The sequence below is a fragment of the Cajanus cajan genome, chromosome 5 (genome assembly GCF_000230855.2).
Source record: "Cajanus cajan strain Asha chromosome 5, NIPB_CcT2T_4, whole genome shotgun sequence".
Classification (NCBI taxonomy): domain Eukaryota; kingdom Viridiplantae; phylum Streptophyta; class Magnoliopsida; order Fabales; family Fabaceae; genus Cajanus; species Cajanus cajan.
In genome coordinates, this window is record NC_138521.1 from 51023725 (window position 1) to 51034549 (window position 10825).

At 32.7% G+C, this 10825-nt stretch overlaps 1 protein-coding gene across 1 annotated transcript; it reads left to right on the forward strand.

The window, feature by feature from the left end:
• Positions 1–7486: 7486 nt before the first annotated feature.
• Positions 7487–9875, forward strand: LOC145958062 (uncharacterized). The gene is made up of 2 exons (XM_083074517.1): positions 7487–7574; positions 9109–9875. The coding sequence occupies exons 1-2, from the start codon at positions 7487–7489 to the stop codon at positions 9873–9875; spliced, it is 855 nt and encodes a 284-aa protein (XP_082930643.1).
• The last annotated feature ends 950 nt before the right edge of the window (positions 9876–10825 follow it).

Here is a 10825-nt window from a genome sequence, read left to right on the forward strand (position 1 = left end):
ATCTCCATTTTTTAGGTTGTGCTTATTTCTTTCATAAATCTAAATTAGATTATTTTATAAGTTTGCTTTTAAGCATAAAAATTAAGAAATTAAAGGATATTATTTTATTAACAAAAAATAAGAAATTTTTAATTTTTAACTAAAAATTTAAATTTTAAAATTAAAAATTATGAAATTAGAAAGATATTTTTCAATAAATAACTAAATTAGTTAATTATTATTTATTTTATATTTGTGGACATTATCTTCTTATAGTTATTTTAATGACTTTTATAGAATGTTTTAAAGGTTTTTAATAATTATTACTATTTTAATAATGAATATTTATGAAAATTAATTTTTGTAATATTTTGATTTTTAGGTAGCTCAGAACGGGACGTTCTCAAACTGGAACGGGCCGTTCTAGACTACTAAAATAGCCTATTAAAATTAAATCGGAACGCCCCGTTCTAACACATAAATTTATGATCAATACGCAAATACAGAACGGCCCGTTCCCAAAGTGGAACGGGCCGTTCTAAAATACTAAAATAGTCAATTAAAACTAAAGCGGAACGGATCGTTCCATACGTGGCTGTTGTACCTTAAAATTTGATTCCAGAACGCGCCGTTCTGGTTTAAGAACGGGTCGTTCTGGTTTCAGAACGGACTGTTCTGGTTTCAGAACGGACTGTTCTGGTTTCAGAACGGACCGTTCTGGTTTCAGAACGGACTGTTCTGGTTATACATGCTTCTTTTTGTTGTTTTTCTTATATTTAAATATAAATGTATAATTTTAATATCTCTATGGTTCCTATGAGAAACCTAAGAGTATGTTTGGATGAGGAATTTTAATGGGGTAATTCATTTATTTGAAGAATTTTAAATTTTTTAGGTGAAATACTTTGTTTGGATGGAGAATTTACAAAGAATTTGAATTCCAAGCATTTGTGAAATTCTTTGAAATAATAGAATTTCAAATTCTCCCAAAAATGTAAGAATTTGAAATTCCTCATATTTTTTCCCTTATTTCACTTATATATTTTATCTTATATCTTCATATTTTTAATTATTGAATATTCAAAAATACTTTAAAAATTATTAAATATTATCAAATTAATTTTTAAAATTATTAAATATTTAAAAATTGGTTAACATTTTTTTTATAAAATTTTATTTAAAAATCTCAACATATAAATATATTTTTAAAAGCAATTTTATCATGATAGAATCAAATTATCATATCCAAATTAACAATTTAAAATTTTAAAAAAATTGAATTGACTTATCTAAACAAAATATTTTAACAATGATAGAAATTGAAATCAAAGTAATTCAAATATCAAGAATTTCAAATTCCTTGAATTTGTAAAATTACTCATCCAAACACACCATAAGGGAATGCAATTGTAAGAGACAATTATATGAGTAAGATGTTTATTGTATGGATTAGAGTACTCTGTGGGTTCTTAAGAGAACCCTGAGAGCAACAAATAAACTATGCAACTTTATATTTTGCTTTTTGATTGTTCTGTTGTATTCCTTGTTGCGTGAGATGTATGAATATCTATTTAATTCCACAAATACATGAGTTTTGATTTGAATTAAACATGTTTGGTATTTCAATTATGAAAAAGATTATGTTATTCAATTTTTGTTATTTGTGTTATGGTATGTGGAGTAGAGGGTGTCACACAAATGATATATATTTATTATTAATAAATACATAAAATATATATATATATATATTATATTTTTATAATATTATTCATAAATTAATATCAATAATATTATTAGTATATTTATACATAAACTAATAATTTGATAAATATAACTTATTATATATTAATATACTTTTACAAAAATATAAATATACATATCTTATCTACTATATTTATATTTTTGTAAAAGTATATTAATATATACTAAGTTGTATTTATCAAATTATCAATTTATCTATAAATATACTAAAAATATTATTGATATTAATTTATTAGCAATATTAAATTATTAATAATATATAAATTTTATTTATTTAGTAATAATAAATATATATCATTTGTTACATTAATAAAAATTATAGTATATGTTAACTTAAATAAGCAAATAATTGTATAATTTTAAATTATTATATATATATATATATATATATATATTAAAATTTTAAAATTATTAAATTTTTAATGGGAGAGATTCAAATTGCACAATTATGATTTTTGAGGGACTAAAATTATTCAATTAAAAATTAAACAACTAAAATCGCACAATTACAATTCTTTAGGGACTAAAATTATCCAATTAAAATCTTAGGGATCAAAATTGCACAATTACAATACTTGAGGGATCAAAAATGTAATTAAGCCAAAATTAAATTAATATTCTTTTTTTTTTATTTCACAAGTTTTTTTAAATATTTTTAATGAATGTCTTAGTTTCTTATGTTCAAAATTGACAATTTTTTATTTAATTAAATGAATTTCATAATTTTTTCAGTCCTTTAATGAAATAAAATATTTTTAATTTTATTATTTTTTAAAAAAAAATTTAACATATTTTCTTTAATTATGCATAATTCTTAAATATAAAAGTTTCATAAATAAAATTTAATATTTTGAGAGGGAACAATTTGTCACAAAATTTTTCACAAAGTATTTTAACCTATTTGTGACGGAATTTTGAGAGGGAACAATCCGTCACTAAATTTTTTCATTTTAGTGACGAAATTTGTGACGGATTTTTTAGAGACGAAGTTCATTCCGTCACAAAATCCGTCACAAACATTTTTTTTTATTTAGTGATGAAATTTGTGACGGATTTTTAGAGACGAAAATTTTTCCGTCACAAAATCCGTCACAAATATTTTTTTTTTGATTCAGTGACGAAATTTTTGACGGATTTTTAGAGACGGAATATTTTCCGTCACAAAATCCGTCACAAAAGTCAATAAATTCTTGTCCGTCACAAAACTTAAAATTCCCTCACAAAATACGTCACTATTAGCGATGCTATTTTTTCCGCCACAAAATTCGTCACAAATATTAATTTTTCTAGTAGTGTATATTTTATATAAATAATTTAAAGTATATCGTACAACAGTACCAACCATTTTCAAGTAATTTATTTGTGCAACTAGTGTTGGGATGCAAGCAAAGTCCCACATCGTTCAAATAAGAGGATGGACATGAGTTTATATACACACACTTGTCTCCATTGGTTAAGAGGCCTTTTAGGTGATGTCTAAAAGCAAAACCGTGAGGGCTTGAGCCCAAAGCGGACAACATCTCATCAATGTGGAGACATTTGTATGTGTGTGTAACCCCCCGGTGCTCAACAAGTGGTATCAGAGCCGATGGTCTGAGCTGAGGTGACCGGCTTAACGAGTATGATGGTTGGTAGGTGGATCCAAGTTTGACATCCCTTGTGTCGAAAGTCTTCTTAATGGTGGGTCCATGTGGAAGAGAGGCTTCCCAATAACATGGAGGGTTAGGAGGCGTGTCCCGCTGTCATGAGGGAGGTCATGATGGAGCGGTGGTGCAAGCACTCTGAGAGGCCTTTTTGATGATATCCAAAAGTAAAACCGTGAGGGCTTGGGCCTAAAGCGGAAAATATCTCACTAATGTGAAGACATGTGTATATGTGTGGTAACCCCCGGTGCACAACAACTAGACTAGTGGAGTATTAAAAAATAGGGCTCTTATTTTTTTTTATCTATAAAAAATTACAAAATTAGATGATCATAATAGAGATCAAACTTACTCCTTATACTACTATCGTAACTCCTTTTTTTCTCAATCATTTAGCTAACCTTAATGATCCAAACACGTAATGAGGGAGAAATAAATATTAATTATCCATTGGGCACAACAAAAAAACTTCATGATGTGTTTGGATGAGGAATTTTAAAAATTCAAAGAATTTTAAATTCTTAGTATTTTTTTTTCAATTTTTATCATTCTTAAAATATTTTATTTGGTTAAGTCAATTCAAATTTCTTAAATTTTAAAGTGTTAAGTTGGATATGATAATTTGATTCTACCATGATAAAATTTATTTTAAAAATATATTATATGTTGAGATTTTTAAATTAAATTTTATAAAAATAAATATTAGCTAACTTTTAAATAATAATTTTAAAAATATTTAATAATTTTAAAAATATTTTTGAATATTCAATAATTAAAAACATGAAGAGATATAAAATATATAAGTGAAATAAGAAAAAAATATATGAAAATTTTTAAATTCTTATTTTTTTTGAAAGAATTTGAAATTTATAAATATTTAAATTTTAAATTTTTTATAAATTTTCTATCCAAACAAAATATTTCAACTCAAAAAATTTAAAAATTTTAAATAAATAAATTATTTTATTTAAATTCTTCATCCAAAAACATTATAAAGAGTTTTTACAGATAGATGAGCGAATGAGAACCACCGGAATCAATTTAATTGTAAGAGATTGAAGTATTAAGCACACATGATAGTTTGGAATTCTGTTTCAACCCTAACCCTTTTTCTCTCATTATTATTCCAATAGATTAAAAACAAAATGTGTGAGATGAGATATAACCACACATGTGGTGCACTGTCCGATAGATTGAGTTAACTTGCTTTTGGAAGATGAAATTACACTCGCACTTCATCTCTTCCTTTACATATATCTCCCTTTATTTATTATAATTTCATTCAAAAAAAATATTCAAAATTTTAATACAGTGTTTCGGTGCAAGAGGAAGCATTACAGATTTACAGTGATTAATAAGAATTAAACTTAATTCCTTATTATATATCTTGACTCTCGGATCAAGAGGATGGCTTTAGTAGTTCGTTTGTAATAAAATTTTTGGTTCAAAGTAAGAATAATGTGAAATTTTACACAATTAAGATAATTAAGTACGAGTAATTATTTTAATGAAACAAAATTAGCGCACCTAATTTATTAAATGACCATTAATTTCTTATTTTGCTAATCAATTATTTCAATACTCAAATGAATAAACAATATTATTGTTTACAAAAACATATAAAATATGAAAATATATATATATATATATATATAAAGTATTTAAAATTTTAGTTTATTGATGATAAAAAAAGATTAATTAACATATAAAATACTCGGCCTCTCAAAAATTTAATTTATAAAATCTTAAAATTCATTTAATTTATAAAATCTTAAAATTGAATTTTATTTGATGATATAATTAATTATGATGTATATACACAATATATATATATATATATATATATATATATATATATATATCATTATATTTAATGATAATTATATAACGTTGAGTATTTTTCAAAAAAATTAAAAATAAAATAAAGACGTATATATATTTTGAATCTTTTACATTTGAGATAAGTTTATTTTTAGTTCCTCAAATTTAAAATTAATTTTTTTATTCTTATAATTTTTAAAAATCTTATTTTAGCTTTTATATATATTCAAATTTTGTTTAAGAATCTGTAAAATATTGTCGCATAATATTTGCATACTAATGTCTCTGTTAGTAAAAACATCTTATTAAAATTTGATGAGGATACTTAATTTGTCTGTCACTTTCATATATGTTATTGGTGACTTAAAAGATCAAAAAAAAAATTTTAAAAGTTACAAGGATTAAAAATAATAATTTTAAATTTGAGGGAACAAAATTAAATTTAACATAAAATTAATAAACTAAAAACATATTTAAACTTAAAATAAAATATATTTTTATTGAATAGTCATTCAAAAATCTTAATATATATTTGATTTTATTAGATTTAGAATTTTTTTAATAAGAAAATATAACACTTTTTTATAAAACTAAAGTGGTACAAACTCCCCGCCTAAATAAAAAAAATTTATTAGATTTTGATTGATATATTTTAGCAAATCAAAATAATAAATTTTACTAGATTTAAGTTCAAACATGAGTAATCTTTCTTAATAATAAAAATTTAAAATAATATTTTTTTAAAAATAATATAAAACTAACCTACAAGAAATTGCACAGATAATGTGGTGATTTAACTATTATATGTAATTAATAGAATTAAGTGGAATCGATAAGTTTCATTAAATATAATTAGTGTGTTGTCAAAAAAAATTTAATTAGTGTGTGTAATTAATAATTAAATGATCATTAATTACAAACTTAAATATATATTTTTCCAATTAATTATTATAAGGCTTATAACTTTTTTTTAACTATGGTATTGATAGAAAATCTCATCATCGAAAGTAGTGAATAATCTTTTTTAAGAATCGTAAGTACACACAATATGAGTATTCTCTTTCCAACACAGTTTAATACATGTCTAAAGTCAAAATTCAAACTTTAAAAATCTTAATTAAGGGATATAAGTCGTTATCATTTATATTAATCAATGTTGGTAGCGTGTGGTTCAGCGGTAGGGGTTGATTCACGCTTAAGCAAGGTCAGGAGTTTGAATCCTGCCTTATGTATGCAGTCGCGTTAAATCTTAGGGTCAGCTATCTCACCCTTTGAGGTGCCTCCAACGTAGCGAGGAGATTAGTCACTGCTATTGGCGATGGATACTCTAGGGACGAACAAAAAAAAATCAATGTTGGTAAGACTTATAACTTTTTAGTCTATGTAAAATAGAGATTTTTGATTTTATATTTATTTTAACCCTGTAAATTTTTTTGGTTTATTTTCGATCTTGTTGTCAAATTGATTGCTAAATCTAACAAAAAAAAGAAAAAAAAATATTACAGGGAATAAAATAAAAAAGTAAAAAAATTGTAGGACCAAAATATAAAATGACTAAAATGAACAACTAAAATTTGGAAGGATTGAAATGAAAATAATTAAAATTAAAGGAATTAAAATGAAAATAATAAAATTAAAAGGATGAAAATTAAATTAATATTATATTAAAGGGGTTAAATGTGAGACCCCTCTTCTTTTCCTTTTCCTTTCCCGACACTCTCACTCACTCTTGCTTATCTTCTTTCTCTCTTGGCTTTGGGGTGATCTTGGTGGCTGTAGGTGAGGGCGGTGAGTAGCTGATTTCCTTCCCCGGGTGCTGAATTCCTCGAGCTTGTCTTCTTCCCCATTCAAGCGTTTTTCTTCCTTCTTCTCCTCTCTTCTTCCCGGAAGCTGGGATCTTCGATTAGAGGTAAGGGAAGTTAGTTTTCTTGCTGCGTTTTGGTTGAAATGGGTTTGAGAACTCATTGGGTTGTTAAAGATTGTCGGATTCTTGGCTGATTTGGGGGAAATATTGAGTTTTGAGGATTTTGGGGTTTTGAGAAAATTCTTGGTTTTTATTTGATTTGTGGATGCATGTATGAAAAAATGTCGTTTTCGAACTCTTGGATGGAAATGTGATACTTTGGCTGGATTGCATGTACTTGAAAGTGATTTTTACAGGTGTTTGGGGAAATTTTCGAACTGGGTAGGGTTGTAGATGAGCTTCGCGCTGAGCGCTGTTCATCCCGCTGAGCGCGTGACCGCCAGGGGACCTCATTTAGTCAAGCTCGCTGAGCGCCTTGATGAGTGCGCTGGGCGCGCTTGAGAATGTGGGTCTCTGGTTGGCCCTCGCTGGGCGCGACTTGGACTGCGCTAAGCGCGATATCCATTGTAACTTGTTGTTGGGCTCCAGAGGCTGCGCTAAGCGCGACCCTTGTCGCGCTGGGCGTGAGACTCCTTGGAAGTATCAGCCTCGCGGGCGCTAGGCGCAATTCTGAATTGCGCTGGGCGCGAGACCAAGGGGTGGTCTCTGCCTACCCCGCGCTGAGCGCTGGGTTAGGTACGCCGGGCGTGGGAGACTCCTTGAAGTCTCTGCCTGGCTTGTGTTGGGCGCAATGGATGTTGCGCCAAGCGCGGGAGAGCCTTGTGCTCTCTGGCTGAGTCCCGCTGAGCGCGAGCATGCTTGCGCTGGGCGTGCTGGCCCCCTGGTGCTCTCTGGTTGTACCGCGCTGGGCGTAACCATGAGTGCGCCGGGCGCGGGGAGGAGAAATCTTTATATGTTAGTTGATGTTGTTTTATACTTAGTTGAGTTGAAATAGATGAATATATTGTGATGACTAATGGATGATGTTGGTTGATTGATGTTGTGTTGTATACTTGTGTTGTGCTATAAGTTGACATATTGAGTTGTAAAGTTGAGTTGTGTTGAAAGTTGATGTTGAGTTGTCCAGTTGAGTTGTGTTGAAAGTTGATGTTGAGTTGTCCAGCTGTGTTGTGTTGCAAGTTGATATGTTGAGTAGCAAGAGTTGGGTTGTATTGAATGTTGATATGGATTGTTGTAGGCCTAAATGGCTGAGTTGTTGTAGGCCTAAATGGCTGAGTTGTTGTAGGCCTAAATGGCTGAGTTGTTGTAGGCTTTAATGACTGAGTTGTTGTAGGAGATCTCCGAGGTGATATGCGTGACGACGCATTTGTATTCAATTGCTGGTTGGTTGTATAAATTGATGTATAGTAGAATGTTGTTGTATTGGCGGTTGAAGTTGTTCTAATTACTTGAATTTTGTTATACGTTGTTTCTTTCTATACTAGCTTACCCTTTTTTGTTTCCTTGTGGTTGGACTGCTATGATTGTACTATGTACGGGAGCAGAACATGAATAGGTCTTTGGTTCGTGATGAGTAGGCAGCTGGTAGGCGGAGCTGGCTATGTTTGATTGGTGTTTTGTTGTAGTGGCTACTAGGTGTAGCGGTTGGCGTTGTATCTTGTTTGGTACTGTTATTTTTGGCACTCTAACCCTAGTCGGAGTAGGACTTTGTATATAATTATATTCTAGAACCTATATTTATATACTTGTTCTTTCTGCCTAGTGTTTCCGGTGTTCAGTGGTGCGTGTAGGACCTGTCGGGTCGTTACACTTTAGTGGTATTAGAGCAGTTCGAGTCTAGTGGACACTCTTTGGGGGTGGTTCCCTTAGGATTTTGTTGTGTTAACTCTGAGTTGTGATGCCTTGATGTGTGGATTGCTGTGTTGATTGTTGTGTCGTTGAATTGTTGTTTGGTTTAGATATTGTTGCTAAAGGTGTTGTTGCTTTTGTAGACAATGTCTAGAGCCAACGAATAGATAGCCAGGGCCATGGAGATGATGGCCATGGCTATGCAACAGCAAAATGCCTATTTTGCTAGGATGGAGGCGGAGAGAGCTGCAGCTGGTGCGACAAGGCCCACTGGGTCGCAGGAGAGCCGGGACCTGGCCGAGTTCCGGAAGTGCAATCCTCCTCAGTTCAAGGGAGAGGCAGATCCAGAGGTAGCTGACCACTGGATTTGCGAGCTTGAGAAGATCTTCACCGTGTTGGGATGTTCTCAAGAGAGGAGGCTAGCATACGCGGTGTACATGCTTGTTGGAGAAGCCGAGCATTGGTGGAGGGGTACCCATCATATGCTGACTACTAGAGGGGTGGTTGTGGACTGGGAGTGCTTCAGAAGGATGTTCTTGGAGAAGTATTTCCCTGAGAGTGTAAGACATGCCAAGGAAGTTGAGTTCATGCGCTTGCACCAAGGAGGGATGACCGTTTCTGATTATGCGATGAAGTTCGAGCACCTAGCTCGTTTTTATTCGCAAGGCATTGCCGAGGCTTGGAAGTGTCGGAAATTTGCAGAGGGATTGAAATATGATCTGAGGAGAGTGGTGGTGCCTATAGCCATCACTGAATTTCCAGCCTTGGTGGAGAAGGCGAAGGTGGTTGAGCGGTTGGAAGGTGGTAACCGCGGGGTGAAGGCTGCTGAGGGGCCATCCGGGTCCAAGAAAGGAGGGAGTCAGAGGAAGCCATATGATAGGCCCCAACCACATCAAGGGGGTCCTGTCATCAGGCAACCTGCTGGTGCTGCTGGTGGTGGAGGACAGGGTGGAGGTGCTGCCCTGAGATGTTACAGGTGTGGTGGGTCACATATGATCAGGGATTGTCCCCACACATAGAATCGGTGTTTCAGATGCCAACAGATGGGCCATGTATCTTCCAACTGCCCCGCCAGGACTAGACCAGAGAGGAGTGATGCTCAGAGAGGAAGTGCTCAGAGGGGTGGCAGACCCACCACAGCTGGTAGGGTCTTTGCTTTGACCGGTGCTGAGGCTTCAACTTCTTCGGACCTGGTGAAGGGAAAGGGCAGAGCTGCTGGTAAGGATGTGGTATTTTTGTTTGATTCTGGAGCTTCCCACTCTTTTATCTCTTATGCTTGTGTTGCTATGCTGGATGTACCTGTGTGTGATCTGGGGCTGAGACTGCTAGTGTCGACGCCCGCGTCTGCTTCAGTAGTTGCTTCTGAGTTGTGTGTTGGTTGCCCTATCGATGTGAATGGGAAGAGGTATAAGGTAAACTTGATTTGTTTACCTTTAGTTGATATTGACATAATCTTGGGGATGGATTGGTTATCTGCCAATCGTATCCTTATAGATTGTGCCAATAGGCGGTTGATCTTTCCTCAGGAGGAGGATGAGTTGTTGATTTCAGCTAGCCAAGCTGAATCATAGTTGAGAGATGGAGCAGAGTGCTGTCTTTTGCTTGCGGCGTTAAGTGTTGAGACCGAACGGGCTATTTCTGAAATTGAGGTGGTGCGGGATTTTGCTGAGGTGTTTCCGGATGAAGTACCTGGGTTGCCTCCTACTAGGGAGATGGAGTTTAGCATTGACTTGGTTCCAAGAGCGGGGCCAGTGTCGGTGGCTCCCTATAGGATGGCTCCTGCTGAGTTGGTTGAGTTGAAGGGTCAGTTGGAAGACCTATTGGAGAAGCAGTTGGTGCAGCCAAGCGTTTCGCCGTGGGGTGCCCTTGTGTTGTTGGTGAAGAAGAAGGACGGAGGTAGTCGACTTTGTGTAGATTACCGGCAGTTGAATAAGTTGACCATCAAGAACAAATATCCACTCCCTCGGAT

What these genes read in the sequence shown, in the direction of transcription:
- LOC145958062 (XM_083074517.1), top strand. Translation starts at nt 7,487, where the DNA reads ATGAGTGCGCTGGGCGCGCTTGAGAATGTGGGTCTCTGGTTGGCCCTC. An exon ending in CGCTAAGCGCGATATCCATT is followed by an intron (nt 7,575 to 9,108) that starts GTAACTTGTTGT and finishes AGAGAGCTGCAG; the next exon opens with CTGGTGCGACAAGGCCCACT.